We start from the raw sequence: 18,712 nt of genomic DNA on the forward strand, positions 1-18,712 counted from the left end.
CCATATATCATACATTTCAAAGGACTGAGATGATGCATGGTATGAGCACATTTTCATCATGTCATGGGCTATGAAGGAGTTGGCAAATACAGTGGGGCTGTAAAACTACACTATCTACAATGCACCGAACTGTTAGCGTTCTCTCAGGCTCCAACCCTCTACCTGGCGAGGTGTGCAATTGTGCAGCAATCCCAGCTCTTGACAATGCTAGGAAAAATGTGGATTTGTTAGCTTTTACTGTTGAGAAACGATGATACATTTTACAAAGGTGTGCACGCACTAGGCGTATTTATGTGGTCACGAAATACAATTGTTGCAAATAGTTTTACACCGGGGCGTTCTTTTGGAAGACTAAAAGTAGCATAAGGAGGGCTTCTATTGTTGACTTACATGCCCATTCCCCATTGTAATTTTCGTGAACTTTGAATAATGGGAGTTACACGGTAATTGACTGCACTAGTGACAACATGTGACAGTTTACGCAATTTCAATGGCGATTTAAAACGTTGCATCTGAGCTGGCAACATTTTTGTCAACCTTATCTGTAGCCTAGTTTATCGGTATTACCCAACAAGGGAACCGGACCGTAGGCCTATAACGTTATGTAACACTTTGTTCCTTTGAAGGGAGGAATGGCGGTGAGATCTGGAGAAAACAATTTACAATGATCTCAGTCGAACACTGGAATCCGGAGGAGGTGGCGGAATGGATCCATCTCATCGGGTTTACAGAATGCGCACAGAGCTTTCTCGGTGAGTTCAATAATGCGCAGCTTGCATCCAAATTCATAACCACTATGAATAGATGGTTGAACAATGTAAATCCCGGGTTTACATAGCTCTCCAAACTTTTAAAGAGGGCACAACATTCTTTTCAGGCCCCATTACAGTTCATATTTCCACCACACAGTGGTGCACGTTTTACGCCAAACAGCATCCCCAGGACAAGCCCGCTCATTCCGTCAATTCGATTGACGAGGGCGGCATTTTCCAACACCTCCAACCTCACATAATTCTTCCCAAAAACAATGATAATTTCAGATTTGGTGCGGTCTGGACCAAAAACCAACATCTGTGGATGTGGAAATAAGACGTCGCTGTCAGTCTGTGCCAAATACTACTTCTAATACTACTACACACCTGTCTATATAAGGTCCCACAGTTGACAGTGCATGTCAGAGCAAAAACCAAGCCATGAGGTCAAAATAATTGTCCTTAGAGCTCAGAGACAGGATTGTGTCGAGGCACAGATCTGGAGAAGGTACCAAAATGTTTCTGCAGTATTGAACTTCCCCAAGAACACTGTGGCCTTCATCATTCCTAAATGAAAGAAGTTTGGAACCACCAAGACTCTTCCTAGAGCTGGCCACCTGGCCAAACTGAGCAATCGGTGGAGAACGGCCTTGGTCAGGGAGGTGACCAAGATCTTGATGGTCACTCTGACAGAGCTCCAGAGTTCCTTTGTGGAGATGGGAGAACCTTCCAGAAGGACAACCATCTGCAGCACTCCCCCAATCAGGCTCACAGCACTCTCCATACTGTTTTTATTTTCCGTTGCACCCCAGTATCTCTATTTGCACATTCATCTTCTGCACATCTATCACTCCAGTGTTTAATTGATAAATTGTAATTATTTTGCCACTATGGCCTATTTATTGCCTTACCTCCCTTATCTTACCTCATTTGCACACACTGTATATACACTTTTTCTATTGTGTTATTGACTGTATGTTTGTTTATTCCATGTGTAACTCTGTTGTTTGTTTTGCACTGCTTTGCTTTATCTTGGCCAGGTCGCAGTTGTAAATGAGAACTTGTTCTCAACTAGCCTACCTGGTTAAATAAAGGTGACATTTAAACAATAAAAAAAGGCCTTTATGGTAGAGTGGCCAGACGGAAGCCACTCCCCAGTAAAAGGCACATGACAGCCCGCTTGGATTTTGTCAAAAGCCACCTAAAGGACTTTCAGCCCATGAGAAACAAGATTCTCTCTGAAATCAAAATGTAACTCTTTGGCCTGAATGTCAAGCGTCACATCTGGAGGAAACCAGTCACCGCTCATCACCTGGCCAATACCATCCTTACAGTGAAGCATAGTGGTGACAACATCATGCTATGGGGATCTTTTGCAGCTGTAGGAACTGGGAGCGAGAATCGAGGGAAAGATGAATAGAGCAAAGTACAGAGAGATCCTTGATGAAAACCTGCTCCCGAGCACTCTGGACCTCAGACTGGGGCGAAGGTACACCTTCTAACAGGACAACAACCCTAAGCACACAGCGAAGACACCGCAGGAGTGGGTTCGGGACAAGTCTCTGAATGTCCTTGGGTGGCCCAGCCAGAGCCCGGACTTGAACCCAATCGAACATGTCTGGAGAGGATCTGCAGAGAATGAGAATGAGAATCTCCCAAAATCCAGGTATGTTGGATTGCTTGTGGTGTCATACCCCAAAATAATTGATGCTGTAATCACTGCCAAAGGGGCATCAACAAAGTACTGAACAAAAGGTCTGAATACTTATGTAAATGTGATTTTCTGTTTTTATTTTTAAATACATTTGCAAAAATGTGTAGATTGCTGAGGGGGGGGGGGGGGACGACGACTATTTAATCAATTTTAGAATAAGGCTGCAATATAACAATGTTGGAAAAGTCAAGTGGCCTGAATACTTTCTGAATTCACTGTGAGCTATATCTGCTCCAGGATTTATGTTGGAATTTTTTACGGAACGTTGGATGAGAGCCACGGCGATGCGCTTCTCCAACAGCACCATGGAGAGGAATGGACACGCAAAATATGTTGCGCCCCTGCCTTTGACGAAGTGGGCGCTGCTCGCCTCCTGAGAGGTGCGGTGGACTAAGGCACTGCATCGCTGTGCCTCTAGAGATTCTGGGTTTGAGTCCAGCCGGGCCAAGACTGTGAGACCCATGGGGCGGCGCACAATTGGTCCAGCAGTTGCCAGGTGTACTGTGTTTCCTCTGACACGTTGGTGCGGCTGGCTTCTGAGTTAAGTGGGCATTGTGTCAAGAGGCATTCCGGCTTGTTTGGGTTGTGTATCGGAGGATGCACGGCTCTCGACCTTCACCACTCCCGAGTCCGTACAGGAGTAACTGTAACAAGACTGTAACTACCACTTGGATACCACGGAATTGGGGAGAAAAAGTGGTAAAAAAAAACTGGGCACTGCTTAGGGCGGCATCAGTGCTAAAAAGCCCAAATGCCACTGGTTTTGCGAAATTGCCATTGTTTTTGGAAATAATAATGTGACTAGCGACATTCTCTATGTTTGATCCGGTCTGAACCGGCTTTGATTTAGTCCAAACGGATGTCTATAAATTACATATTTGCAACTTTCATTCAGAACCGAAAAGGAAACCGATTTCAATGTTCGGAAAATAAACTCAGCAAAAAAATAAACGTCCTCACTATCAACTGTGTTTTTATTTTCAGCAAACTCAACATGTGTAAATATTTGTATGAACATAAGATTCAACAACTGACCTCCCAGGTAGCGCAGTGGTTAAGGGCGCTGTACTGCCACCGGAGACCCTGGGTTCGCGCCCAGGCTCTGTCGTAATCGGCCGCGACCGGGAGGTCCGTGGGGCGACGCACAATTGGCCTAGCGTCGTCCGGGTTAGGGAGGGATTGGCCGGTAGGGATATCCTTGTCTCATCGTGTACCAGCGACTCCTGTGGCGGGCCGAGTGCAGTGCACGCTAACCAAGGTTGCCAGGTGCACGGTGTTTCCTCCGACACATTGGTGAGGCTGGCTTCCGGGTTGGATGCGCGCTGTGTTAAGAAGCAGTGTGGCTTGGTTGGGTTGAGTATCGGAGGACGCATGACTTTCAACCTTCATCTCTCCCGAGCCCGTACGGGAGTTGTAGCGATGAGACAAGATGGTAACTACTAAAAACATTTGGATACAAAGAAATTGGGGAGAAAAAGGGGTAAAATAAAAAAAAAATTTAACAAAAAATTATTAAACAACTGAGACAATAACTGAACAAGTTCCACAGACAAGTGATTAACAGTAATGGAATAATGTGTCCCTGAACAAAGGGGGATCAAAAATAACAGTCAGCATCTGGTGGCCACCAGGTGCATTAAGTGCTGCAGTGCATCTCCTCCTCATGGACAGCACCAGATTTGCCCATTCTTGCTGTGAGATGTTACTCCAGTCTTCCACCAAGGCACCTGCAAGTTCCCGGACATTTATTGGGGGAATGGCCCTAGCCCTCACCATCCGAACCAACAGGTCCCAGACGTGCTCAATGGGATTGAGATCCGGGCTCTACGGTGGTCATGACAGAACACTGACATTCCTGTCTTGCAGGAAATCATGCACAGAATGAACAGTTGCCAGGTGGTGGCATTGTCATGCTGGAGGGTCATGTCAGGATGAGCCTGCAGGAAGGGTACCACATGAGGGAGGAGGATGTCTTCCCTGTAACGCACAGCGTTGAGATTGCCTGCAATGACAACAAGCTCAGTTCGATGATCGCCCCCAGACCATGACGGACCCTCCACCTGCAAATCGATCATGCTCCAGAGTACAGGCCTCGGTGTAACGCTCATTCCTTCGACGATAAATGTGAATCCGACCATCACCCCTGGCGAGACAAAACCGCGACTCGTCAGGGAAGAGCACTTTTTGCCAGTCCTGTCTGGTCCAGCGACGGTGGGTTTGTGCCCATAGGCGACGTTGTTGCCAGTAATGTCTGGTGAGGACCTGCCTTACAACAGGCCTACAAGCCCTCTCAGCCTTTTGTGTACAGTCTGAGCACTGATGGAGGGATTGACTGTTCCTGGTGTAACTCGGGCAGTTGTTGTTGCCATCCTGTACCTTTCCTGCAAGTGTGATGTTCGGATGTACCGATCCTGTGCAGGTGTTGTTACATGTGGTCTTCCACTGCGAGGATGATCAGCTGTCCATCCTGTCTCCCTGTAGCACTGTCTTAGGCGTCTCACAGTACGGACATTGCAATTTATTGCCCTGGCCACATCTGCAGTCCTCATGCCTCCTTGCAGCATGCCTAAGATGCGTTCACGTGGATGATCAGGGAGTCTGGGCATCTTTCTTTTGGTGTTTTTCAGAGTCAGTAGAAAGGCCTCTTTAGTGTCCTAAGTCTTCATAACTGTGACCTTAATTGCCTACCATTTGTAAGCTGTCAGTGTCTTAATGACTGTTTCACAGACTCATGTTCATTAATTGTTTATGGTTCATTGAACAAGCATGGGAAACAGTGTTTAAACCCTGTACAATGAAGATCTGTGAAGTTAATTGGATTTTTACGAATTATCTTTGAAAGACAGGGTCCTGAAAAAGGGAAGTTTCTTTTTTTTGCTGAGTTTATGTATTTTCAGCTTTCTTTTGAGAACAGAAAATGAACCTGATTTCGATGTCTGTTTAAATGCTTATTTTTCAACGTCCGTAAATGCCTATTTTAACCTTCTGGAAAATACATATTTTGACCTTTCATTAAGAACCTAAATTTAACATAACTTCAACGCCTGAAATGTTTTTTAGACGTCTTTTCAACGTCATTCTGCTTACAGGACAATTCAATTTTTGCAGGGGGCAGCAAATTGTTTTGTTTGACTGAGGGTGGCAGAATGGCCAGGACTGGGCCTATCATCCCTGCTCTCTAGCTTACATTTGGGTAATAATGTAGTCTACAGGAGATCACACAGTGCTGTGTTCAGCATTGTCCTCCAACAATTTGTGACACATTGATAGACATCTTTTTTCTCTCACAGAAAATGCAATAACTGGCATGGATCTCTTGGAAATCAGTGATTCAGTGTTAGGTGAGTTAAGTTATAGCCTACATTCTATATTTTCAGACAAATCACCCCCCCCCCCCCCCATCCAAAAAAAAAACATTGAGGTTTTAATGATATATTATTCATATTGAAAGCACACAAGGAATAGTAAAGGTCTGCCATCCTTTGGTGAGCTTGAATGGGAAACCCATTTAAATTCAGGGAGTGGGATTTTTGTCAAAACATTCATACTATTGTGGGTAGGAGAATATTGTTAAATGGGGGAAAAAAACACTACCTTGGCCTACTTATCACATGATGAGTGAGGTGTGTTTTGTCCTTTGTTGAATGATGTAATGAGTCTTGTCAGTGATGTTTTTGCAGTTAATTTGTCTGGGATGTGCACATTCCTCCATGTTTCTGTCTAATCATGTGTTCTTCCTCGGTTCACTTGTAGTGTACACAAAGGTGATGATGCATCATAGACTACTTCCCAGATAATACACACTTGACTGAATATTTTATTAACATTATTAAAACGCTTGAGATTTTAAGTAATTTAGGCTATGCGTATTAATAGCCTAGGCTACAGTTGAGTGTTGGTAACTGCAATTAATTTGGTCTGATGTGACAGCAACATCAGGGGCAATAATTGAATTGTGACTGAAAAGCTGTATTGCATTGAAAATGAGTTTGCATTTTTCCCCAAAGTGCACTTATCAGGACCCAGAAGTCAACTCTGTATTAAAACAGTTTGAATCAAATTGGGATTCCATGGTGCAAATCACTTTCCTCTCCCAGTAGACTATTTGCATGAACTGTAGCCATATGAATATATAGGCCTACCCGGGAGTTCATAAAAGACCGAGAACAATAATACCAGGACAGGTCTATGTGCGTTTTTAAAGTCGGTAAACTGCTCATATAGCCTAGATACTTTTACAGATACGTCTTTTACTGTTGTAACCATTTTCATATCGATAAGGTTTAACCAAGTTCGGTCGTGTAGGTGCTTTGGACAGGTCCAAGGAATTGATCTCCTAACATACAAAAGGCTTTTGTATTTTTTTTCTTTCTTTTTTTTTCTTGCCTGAGTGACGGTTCCAAAAGCCAACCGAAACGTCAGCAAAATTGGCTTACTTCCGATAGCAGACTGGAGAAGGAGGGATTTTCTCCATGAAAAGTTTTGACTTCTTTGGTAGGAAGGGGTTGGGGGTTGCGCATGTCGGCTCTCAGATGCATACACTGCTACTGCGACTTTGCGGTTCGGGGCTGTTCCTTTATGCATTCCCTTCATAGCGCAGTCAAGTGGAAAAAATATTCTTAAACTTTTTCTTCAGATTAAATATGAAATGGGAACAGAAGCATACGCTTTATTATGTGGAAAAGAGCAAACAGCCTGCTATTCGAAGGAAACTCGTGAAGTAACATGGATTAGTCATATCAGAATTTTTAGAATTGTTTGAGGAATTTTGCACCGTATCCGATCTGTATCAAATCTATGGAAATAGCCGAGCAGGGACGTCGAGAACGGAGCAGCAGTCGTTTCTACGTGAAGTTGAATTGAAAGGTAAACACGACTACATAACGGAATATTGTTTGCCATAACTTGTAAAAGTGTATGATATATGCTATTGGTTGGTTACTCTACCAGAAGTAGATTTGTGTAGTTTATGAAATAGAACAAAACAGTAGTCCAAGATACGTTTGTAGACACTTCGGTGGCATAACAGTGATATTACAGTGGAACAGTGTTCAATGATGCTCATGTTTGGACTCACCTATGTACTGGCACTGAAAGGGTTGGCCATGTTTCCTCTTTCTTTCTCTGGCTTCATTACTTGTGTATGAGTGACATTTGTTTTTCTTAATTCTATAACTCAAAAATAAACCATGACCTGTGAATGTATTAAAATATTTCATAAAAAACATAATCCGTAAAAATATTACAAATTAAACCATATATCTATGATCTGTAAATATGTTCAACATGTCTAACAGATAAAGCTACAATTTGAACAAATGTAGAACAATTTGTGAGCCAATGTTCAGAAATCCCTAACATTTACAGCTGTGGAATGCTCATTTGCGCATTCAAAAGGTGCTTGTGGATCTGTGTTCTGTTTACATAATTGAGTTTTTTTTTCTGCATGTCGATGTATTACAATCCACAAATGTTACTTGATATGAATCGGCTATCTCCAATAATTGGGATAATCTTTGTTACTTGATGCACGGAGTGCCGACAGATCACGTCTGTGTCCTTAGAATGCTTTCTAGCTAGAAGAGAAAATTACTTCATGAAATGTGAGTATAACGTTTATTTACTAAACAAATTATGTTAATGTTTAGAAACTGACTTTCATATGAATGTTAAATTCGACCATTGGGGATGCAACGCCGAGTGTGTGCTTTGGACACTAACGTTACTGAAAGCTAACAGGTAACTCATGAGAAGGGTGCAATTGCGGACCACAAATCGGGGCATTCCTGCATTTGCAGGAACCCCTATTTACACTTGGTAAATGTTTTTAGGACAAGCGGGGGTGCTCCAGTACAGTAGGTGGCGGTAATGCAGAATAATGTTGGATGCCAGCCGCTGATAAATCTCACAGAAGAAGGGGTGGGGGAATAGCTTTACACTGGTAGACCATGTCCTTTTCCCACATATTAACGACGGTGAGGGCAGGTGTTCGGCAGGCGGGAGTGAATGACACTGTTCTAGCTTAGCCAGCTAGTCCTAAGGAGGACTCCGCTACACGGGATGTGGGGGCGGCACACTGTGTTGCCCCAGCCTCCCACCTGCTGTGCTAGCGGGAGGCAGGGATGAACGGTCGACGGTGTCCTTCACCCTAGCAAGCTAGCACATAGTGTCACTAACTCGCAAGCTAGCACCCCGGGAAGGCGGTGGCGACCGGTAGACAGTGTCCTTTGCCCGCAGCTTTCGGACACGCCCTGAATTGCGGACTGCAGTTGCACACTTCGATCTTATCAGCTGTTTAGCCGAACAACCAAAGTTAAACTTAGTTGTTAATTCAGGAATGTGTCAGTTGTAAAGAACCGCTCAGTTTTGAAATCCTGAATTGGTGATGTTGCAAATGATATTTTTCAATCCATTTTCTTTTCAGGGACTAAACAGGGCAATTGATGCTTTGGCAGGACTAATCACTCTTTCCCAACTGGTGTGGAGTTAAGAAATTATAACTCTCTGATTAAAAACGTTACAAAATCAGCTAGCTATTTTTTGCTCCATGTAAGCTTGCTTGCTAGCTAGCCAAGTCATTTGTTGTTCATCCTTACCTACTATTTATTAATATGCATTCCGTGTCTGACTACGGTCAGTTCAATCCCTCTCTGTATTGTGTTGCACCGTTGAGGGGCTGGGCAATGTTACCAGTTGAATAAAAGGCAAAGTTATTATACTCGTACTGTAAAGACTATTATCAGTAAAAATGATTAACATGACAATAATAACGTGAGGGTTTAATTGTGTAACAATGCACAGGCCATTATGATTCATGTAATCTGATCATTTTTGTGAACATGTTTTGAAGTATGAAATGACCCATTTAAATGTAAACCTATTACAACTTGATCAAACTTATGAATATTTAAAACTGCATAATGATGGCACATGGAAGTGCAGAAACAACATATGCACTGATTGACACACCCTGTCATCCATGCAGACACAGGGAAGGAGTTAACAAGTCATCAGGAACAAAAATTGTGTGCTTTTGGCTTGGGTTCCATTATGTGGTCCTCATGCCTCCATTTATTGAGTGACTCCTGTTTATAAGCTTGACCAAATAGCTTAATAACATGCTATTTCAAATGTTTTGTGTAACAAGTGGTGTGTGCCGCTCAACTCAGTATTGTTATTCATTTTTTACAGAGCTGTCCATTCTGAGTCAACCTAGAACCATGACCCCTCTTTGCCTGTTCTACCACTGACCAGCTGCTTTTGGATTCTACTGCAACTCTCCACTAGTCAAGTTCTCGTTTTTTTCCAGGCCCTTTGTGAGTTGTTTGATCTGACTGCTGACTCGGCCAAGGACCTATAGCAGTGTTTCCCAAACTCGGTCCTGGGGACCCCAAGGGGTGGACTTGGGGGGGGGGGGGGGTTGCCCTAGCACCACTACACAACTGATTCAAATTATAAAGCTTGGATTATTTGAATCAGCTGTGTAATGAAGTTTAAAAAAAACTATGCGCATCCCTTGTGGTCCCCAGATTGAAATGTTGACCTAAAGAATGTAGTAAAATGTCATTTTGTTTCAGCATATACACTACCGTTCAAAAGTTTGGGGTCGCTTAGAAATGTCCTTGTTTTTAAAAGAAAAGCACTTTTTTTTGTCCATTAAAATAACATCAACTTTGATCACAAATAGATTGTAGACATTGTTAATGTTGTAAATGACTATTGTAGCTGGAAACGGCTGGTTTTCTAGTTGAGGATCTGGAGCATCAGCATTTGTGGGTTCGATTACAGGCTCAAAATGGCCAGAAACAAAGACCTTTCTTCTGAAACTTGTCAAGCTATTCCATGCGAGAAATTGCCAAAAAATGGAAGATCTCGTACAACGCTGTGCACTACTCCCTTCACAGAACAGGGCAAACTGGCTCTAACCAGAATAGAAAGAGCGTAGGGCCCCGGTGCACACCTGCACAAGAGGAGTAATACATTAGAGTGTCTAGTTTGAGAAAGATGCCTCAGAAGTCCTCAACTGGCAGCTTCATTAAATAGTACCCGCGAAACACCAGTCTCAACGTCAACAGTGAAGAGGCGACTCTGGGATGCTGGCCTTCAAGGTAGGAGTTCCTCTGTCCAGTGTCTGTTCTTTTGCCTAATCTTTTCTTTTTATTGGCCAGTCTGAGATGTTTTTTTCTTTGCAACTCTGCCTAGGAGGCCAGCATCCTGGAGTCGCCACTTCACTGTTTTTATTTTTTTTATTTCACCTTGATTTAACCAGGTAGGCTTGTTGAGAACAAGTTCTCATTCACACCTGCAACCTGGCCAAGATGAAGCAAAGCAGTGTGACACAAAAAAACAGAGTTACACATGGAATAAACAAACATACAGTCAATAGAAAAAATATATATACAGTGTGTGCAAATGAGGTAGAATAAGGGCAGTAAATAGGCCATAGAGGTGAAATAATGAAAAAATAACAATTAAACACTGGAGTGATAGATGTGCAGAAGATGAGTGTGCAAGTAGATATACTGGGGTGCAAAGGAGCAAAATAAATAACAGTATGGGGATGAGGTAGTTGGATGATCTATGTACAGGTGCAGTGATCTGTGAGCTGCTCTGACAGCTGGTGCTTAAAGTTAGTGAGGGAGATCTGAGTCTCCAGCTTCAGTGAATTTTGCAGTTCATTCCTGTCATTGGCAGTGGAGAACTGGAAGGAAAGGCGGCCAAAGGAGAAATTGGCTTTGGGGGTGACCATTGAAATATACCTGCTGGAGGGCATGTTACGGGTGGATGCTGCTATGGTGACCAGTGAGCTGAGATAAGGCGGGGCTTTACCTAGCAAAGACTTATAGATGACCAGTTGGTCATGGAGTCAGTTGGTTTGGCAACGAATATGAGGCGAGGGCCAGCCAACGACCGCATACAGGTCACAAGGGTGGGTTGTATATGGGGCTTTTGTGACAAAACAGATGGCACTGTAATAGGCTACATCCAGTTTGCTGAATGGAGTGTTGGAGGCTATATTGTAAATGACATCGCCGAAGTCAAGGATTGGTAGGATAGTCAGTTTTACGAGGGTATGTTTGGCAGTACGAGTGAAGGATGCTTTGTTTGTGAAATAGGAAGCCGACTCTAGATTTAATTTTGGTTTGGAGATGCTTAATGTGGGTCTGGAAGGAGAGTTTTTATAGTCTAACCAGACACCTAGGTATTTGTAGTTGTCCACATATTCTAAGTCAGAACCGTCCAGAGTAGTGATGCTGGACAGGCGGGCAGGTGTGGGCAGCGATCGGTTGAAGAGCATGCATTTAGTTTTACTTGCATTTAAGAGAGGTTGGAGGCCACGGAAGGAGAGATGTTTTGCATTGAAGCTCATCTGGAGGTTAGTTAACACAGTGTCCAAAGAAGGGCCAGAAGTTTACAGAATGATGTCGTCTGCGTAGAGGTGGATCAGAGAATCAACAGCAGCAAGAGCGACATCATTGATGTATACAGAGAAAAGAGTTGGCCCGAGAATTGAACCCTGTGGCACCCCCATAGAGACTGCCAGAGGTCCGGACAACAGGCTCTCCGATTTGACACACTGAACTCTGTCTGAGAAGTACTTGGTGAACCAGGCGAGGTAGTCATTTGAGAAACCAAGGCTGTCGAGTCTGCCGATAAGAATGTGGTGATTGACAGACTAGAAAGCCTTGGCCAGGTCGATGAATACAGCTGCACAGTATTGTCTCTTATTGATGGCGGTTATGATATCATTTAGGACAATGAGCGTGGCTGAGGTGCACCCATGACCAGCTCGGAAACCAGACTGCATAGCGGAGAAGGTACGGTGGGATTCGAAATGGTCGGTGTTCTCTTTGTTAACTTGGCTTTTGAATACCTTAGAAAGGCAGGGTAGGATAGATATAGGTCTGTAGCAGTTTGGGTTTAGAGTGTCTCCCCCTTTGAAGAGGGGGATGACCACGGCAGCTTTCCAATCTTTGAGTATCTCAGACAATACGAAAGAGAGGTTGAACAGGCTAGTAATAGGGGTTGCAACAATTTCAGTTGATCATTTTAGAAAGAGCGGGTCCAGATTGTCTAGCCCGGCTGATTTGTAGGGGTCCAGATTTTGCAGCTCTTTCAGAACATCCAGCTATCTGGATTTGGGTGAAGGAGAGATGGGGAGGCTTGGGCAAGTTGCTGTGGGGGGGTGCAGGGCTGTTGACTGGGGTAGCCAGGTGGAAAGCATCGCCAGCCTTAGAAAAATGCTTATTGACATTTTCAGTTATCGTGGATTTATCGGTGGTGACAGTGTTTCCTAGCCTCAGTGCAGTGGGCAGCTGGGAGGAGGTGCTCTTATTCTCCATGGACTTTAGTGTCCCAGATCTTTTTGGAGTTTGTGCTTCAGGATGCAATTTTCTGTTTGAAAAAGCTAGCCTTTGCTTTTCTAACTGCCTGTGTATATTGGACTAGGAACCGAAAGGTTGCAAGATCGAATCCCTGAGCTGACTAGGTAAAAAATCTCTCGCTCTGCTCCTGAACAAGGCAGTTAACCCGCTGTTTCTAGGCCGTCATTGAAAATAACAATTTGTTCTTAACTGACTTGCCTAGTTAAATAAAGGTAAAAATAAATAAAGTAAAATATTGGTTCCTAACTTCCCTGAAATGTTGCATATCGCGGGGGCTATTCGATGCTAATGCAGTACGCTACATTATGTTTTTGTTCTGGTCAAGGGCAGTCAGGTCTGGAGTGAACCAAGGGCTATATCTGTTCCTGGTTCTAAAAAAATGTTTGAATGGGGCATGCTTATTTAAGATGGCGTGGAAAGCACTTTTAAAGAATAACCAGGCATCCTCTACTGGCGGAAGTCAATATCCTTCCAAGATACCCTGGCCAGGTCGATGAGAAAGGCCTGCTCGCTGAAGTGCTTTAGCGACAGTTTGACAGTGATGAGGGGTGGTCGTTTGACCGCAGACCCATTACGGACACAGGCAATGTGGCAGTGCTCGCTGAGATCCTGATTGAAGATAGCAGAGGTCAGGGCAAGGTTGGTTAGGATGATATCTATGAGGGTGCCTGTGTTTACAGATTTGGGTTTGTACCTGGTAAGGTCATTGATAATTTGTGTGAGATTGAGGGCATCTAGCTTAGATTGTAGGATGGCCGGGGTGTTAAGCATGTCCCAGTTTATGTCACCTAACAGCATGAGCTCTGAAGATAGATGGGGGGCAATCAATTCACATATGGTGTCCAGGGCACAACTGGGGGCAGAAGGTGGTCTATAGCAAGCGGCAACGGTGAGAGACTTGTTTCTGGAAAGGTGGATTTTTAAAAGTAGAAGCTCAAATTGTTTGGGCACAGACCTGGATAGTAAGACCGAAGGCTTTCTCTGCAGTAGACTGCAACTCCGCCCCCTTTGGCAGTTCTATCTTGTCGGAAAATGTTATAGTTAGGGATGGAAATGGAAAAATGGGAGTGGAGCTAGGCACTGCAGGGCCTGGATTAACCTCTACATCTCCAGATGAACAGAGGAGGAGTAGGATAAGGGTACGCCTAAAGGCTATAAGAACTGGTCGTCTAGTACGTTCAGAACTGAGTGTAAAAGGAACAGGTTTCTGGGCATGGTAGAATAGATTCAAGGCATAATGTACGGACAAAGGTATGGTAGGATGTGAATACAGTGGAGGTAAACCTATGCATTAAGTGACGATGAGAGAGCTATTGTCTCTAGAAACATAATTTAAACCAGGTGAGGTCGCCGCATGTGTGGGAGGTGGAACTAAAGGGTTAGCTAAGGAGTATTGAGCAGGGCTAGAGGCTCTACAGTGAAATAAGGCAATAATCACTAACCAAAACAGCAATGGACAAGGCATATTGACATTAGGGAGAGGCATGCGTAGCCGAGTGATCATAGGGGTCCAGTGAGTAGCTCGGCGGGCTGGAGACGCGACAATTCAGACAACTAGCGGGCCGAGGCTAGTAAGCTAGCAGAAGAGCCCTAAAGGGACATTGCGACTGAAGAAGTCAGTTGTAGCCCCCTTGTGCTGTTTCGTCAGTAGTCCAGTCGTGATGGATCAGCAGGGCTCCGTGTGGTAAAGGGTCCAGGCCAATTGGCTGCGATGATCCAGGTGAAATGGTTCAGAGCTTGCGGTAGGAATTCGGAGATATGGAAAAAAATAAGTCCAATGTGCTCTGGTTTGAGTCGCACTGTGCAGCCTGGCAAGAGTTGTCCGGGCTAAAGGTTAGCTGATGACCGCTAGCATTGGCTAGCTGACTACTAGCTAGTAGCTAGTTAGTTGGCTAGCTTCTGTTGGGGTTTCCGGTTCAAAACAAAGAAAATAGCAGATCCATACCACATTGGGTGAGCCGGATTGCAGGAGATTGTCGAATTTGAGGTAAGAAAAATATTTTTAAAATCTATGCGAAGAAAAAAGATATACACAGGACACGACGAGGACAAAGACACCTGACTGCTACGCCATTTTGGATCTTTGCAATTATCAATTAGCCGTTTAAAATGCTAAACTTGGATTAGCTAACACAGCGCGCCATTGGAACACACAAGTAATGGTTGCTGATAATGGGCCTCTGTATGCCTATGTAGATATTCCATATCTGCTAAGGAGAGCTGGCGGATTAGGGTTGGACTGGCAGCTGTTCCTCATGAAGCTGGAGAGGCTGAGAACAGCATATATCTGACTTTTACTGTTGATGTTGAGACTGGTGTTTTGCGGGTACTATTTAATGAAGCTGCCAGTTTCATGTGTGAGGCATCTTTCTCAAACTAGACACTAATGTACTTGTCCTCTTGCACAGTTGTGAACCGGGGCCTCCCACTCCTCTATCTATTCTGGTTAGAGCCAGTTAGCGCTGTTCTGTGAAGGGAGTAGTCCACAGCGTTGTACGAGATCTTCAATTTCTGGCATGGAATAGCCTTCATTTCTCAGTACAAGAATAGACTAATGAGTTTCAGAAGAAAGGTCTTTGTTTCTGGCCGTTTTGAGCCTGTAATCAAACCCACAAATGCTGATGCTCCAGATACTCAACTAGACTAAAGAAGGATGGTTTTATTGCTTCTTTCAATCAGCACAACATTTTCAGCTGTGCTAACATAATTGCAAAAGGGTTTTCTAATGATCAATTAGCCTTTTTAAAATGATAAACTTGGATTAGCTAACACAACATGCCATTGGAACACAGGAGTGATGGTTGCTGTTAATGGGCCTATGTAGATATTCCATAAAAAATCAGTTGTTTCCAGCTACAATAGTATTTACAACATTTAACAATGTCTACACTGTATTTCTGATCAATTTGATGTTATTTTAAGGGACAAAAAAATTAGCTTTTCTTTCAAAAACAAGGACATTTGTAAGTGACGTAAAAAAAAATGTAACGGTAGTGTAAATATTAGAGATGTTTTGCTCATTTTGTAAAGGGTGGGCACAGTCCGACAGGATGGATTCTCCACTGTCAAGACCAACCGATACAAACACTTCTTTACCCCTAACGGCCATTGCCATTTGAACACGGGGAATAGGAGGAGGTGTAGGCTAGTCTGTCTGATGAAGACATGGGGTTGGGGGAGGCTTGCTTTTTTTGTTATTTTCCTGTTTATACTGAATTTATCACTTAAACTATGCATTTCTTTAGTTTTTTTATTTTATTTTGAGTGGCAACCTACAGGTACATTTTTTATAAAAGTATAATTTGAAGTGGATGATGTACCTGTTGCATGCTCCAATAGACAAATGTAACATTCATATGAAAGTAATTTGTTAAATGTTAATATAATTTATTGAATGAATAAATACATGTTATACTCATATTTCATGAAGTTGTTCTTTCTTCTTCTAGCTAGAAAGCGTTCTCCTGAGAAGGACACAGCCGTGACACACAGATTATCCCAGTGATTAGAGATAGTCGACTCATCTGAAGCCACATTTGTGGATTACAATACATATTCCAAAAAAATAGCACAGAATACAGATCAACAACCACTTTTTGAATGCGCAAATGCACATTCTACAGTTAAATATGTTAGGGAATTCAGAACATTTGCTCACATTGTAGTTTTATTTGTGAGATATGATGAATATATTTACAGATCATCCATTTTTTTGTGACATGTTGAATGTTTGTGCTATGATGAATATATTTACAGATCATAATTGTTTGAGTTATGTGGACTATATGCACGGATGGTGGTTTATTTACAGAATAAAGAAAAAAATCTCACTCCATAAATGTGATGTAGCGGATTGAGTTTATACTATTATCTTTCATGAAGTACATTGACACTAAGTTACAGCATACAATGTTTCATGGTGCCCTATCCCAAGTTTTATATTTACTGTAGTTACCCAACACATTACCCCACCCCACCCCCTTTGTCCCTTTTCATATGTGTCATAAATCCTGTAATTGACTAATGCATGTATCATGCATTGTTGTGTCCTGTGCTCAGTTTTGAACCTTTTTTATTCCTTTAATTATGCATTTATTATACAGTAGTTGAGATCTAGACACGGGACCATTTCACTTTGCTTGTGAAGGTCCTCAAAAGGCTTTCCAACTTCATAACAACAGTCAGTCCTTCCATTCATGGCAGATAAATGAGCCTTATCCCAGTCTATTTTCACTCACATTCATCCTCTAGCCCTTGTGTGACAGTACCATTGGCAGCTCTGTGTGCCTGTGAGGAGACTTCTGTTCCATTATTAAACTGAATGCCTCTGTATGTTATCCCCCTGTAGGTTCAATTAGTGTGGACAGATGTCCCCCTGCTCCTCAGGAATGTGGTAGGCTAGTAGTAGTCCTGGGGGTAGCTGGTGTGGCACACATGCTGTCCGACAAGGAACGGGCCTTGTTGGTGTAGTTTGAAAGAAAGGGTATGTAGACTAAACACGTTCAATAACTTGTATCATTATAGACTTAAGAATGATTTACATGTAATGATCACGCATTGAAGTGTATACGAGAATGTTATTTCTATGTAACCACTGATCATACTAAGGTAAATATGAGCTGGAGTTGCTGAGTTTCCCCATTCTCAAGGAGGTTGTGGATTGTTCTGTTCAGTCTGCTCTGATTACACACTAGTTAGTCTAACTCTAATTGACCTGTATGTTTTTAATTTACACACTTGACACAGTGATGCCTCATGAAATGATCTTATTCTCATCGGATTTTTGAGGAAAGTGTGTTTCATTAATTCATTTTATCTTATCAAATTCTGTGATACTAGGCCTACATCTGCCCAATTCATACCTAACCCATTTAAATATTTGTATATTACATGAAAGTGTGTGTGTGTGTGTTAGGATACATTCCAGAGGGAAAGCTAGGGTTATTCTCTTTGACCGCAGTGATTTGGTTCCTTCCGTTTGACAGGATTCCAAGAAATGCTCAAATTACAAAGAACAATGACCTTCTCTGGTCTCTGACTGTTTGGATCTGAGCCAGTGTTGATTATCCCTCCCTTGTCCTGTCCCCTTCCTTCCTCTGTATGGTGGCCCTGCCTGGGCCAATGGGGAGCCAAGGAGCCGGAGGCCTTTGAGTCTTAGAGGTGGTGGTGAGTGTCTGCCAGAGCAGTGCCTAGCACCATTGACTCACAGCACTGGAATGTCTCTGACTGTTCCACTCACTCTGCCTCGCTCTCTCGTTATCTCTCCTATCTCGTTTTCTCTCGCTCATTTTCTCTGTAGTGCTCTTTCTCTGTATAGTTTGCTCCCTCAGCCTCCCCTTCTATCTCCCTCCTTAGCCGCTTGCTCTCAACCTCAGTACCACATTTTTCTCTCATTCTCTCTCCTGCCTTCCCTCCTTTCCCCTCTTTCTGTAGAGGAAGCCCAAAGTCATGTCTGCTGACTCAGCCTAGGAATAATCCAAATGCCTCTTGATTTCCTCTGAGCTCACGCGACATCCACAATGGGTGTAGATTATCCACAATCTGCTTAATAATAATATTTTTAGTAATATCAGCACACCCATTAATTAATTAATGAAAAATGCAACTTCAGTGAATTACTAACAGCCTCCGTGCCACATTGCTCCCCTTCACACACACAACCTGTTAAAATCAACTCAATGGCCCACCAGTCCCTTTTGTCCCAATGGGTAGTGGGAGGCTGGGCAACGCAATGACTGGGACCAGAGGCCACAATGTACCTGCTAACTCCAGGGAGGGAAGAGACATCTAGTACCACTCTGGAATGTGTCAGTGTGGGAGGCGGAGTCCTGGAACTCATGGAAGGTGATGGTGCGGGGGGG

The 18,712-nt window shown here is 43.3% G+C and overlaps 1 protein-coding gene across 6 annotated transcripts in view; it reads left to right on the plus strand.

The window, feature by feature from the left end:
* Positions 1-522: 522 nt before the first annotated feature.
* Positions 523-18,712, plus strand: part of LOC110537533 (angiomotin) — a 48,844-nt gene continuing 30,654 nt past the window's right edge. For 3 of the 6 annotated variants that reach the window (XM_036937485.1, XM_036937487.1, XM_036937488.1), the window contains exon 1: positions 6,836-7,332. Coding sequence is in view for 2 of the 6 variants with exons in the window: in XM_036937483.1 (XP_036793378.1) it covers positions 665-752 (88 nt within the window). In the remaining 4 variants the exon portion in view is untranslated. Of the gene's footprint in view, positions 753-6,835; positions 7,333-18,712 lie in introns of those variants that run through there. The other 3 variants (XM_036937483.1, XM_036937484.1, XM_036937489.1) reach the window with 3 other exon arrangements.

The sequence above is a fragment of the Oncorhynchus mykiss genome, chromosome 12 (assembly GCF_013265735.2).
Source record: "Oncorhynchus mykiss isolate Arlee chromosome 12, USDA_OmykA_1.1, whole genome shotgun sequence".
Lineage (NCBI taxonomy): Eukaryota > Metazoa > Chordata > Actinopteri > Salmoniformes > Salmonidae > Oncorhynchus > Oncorhynchus mykiss.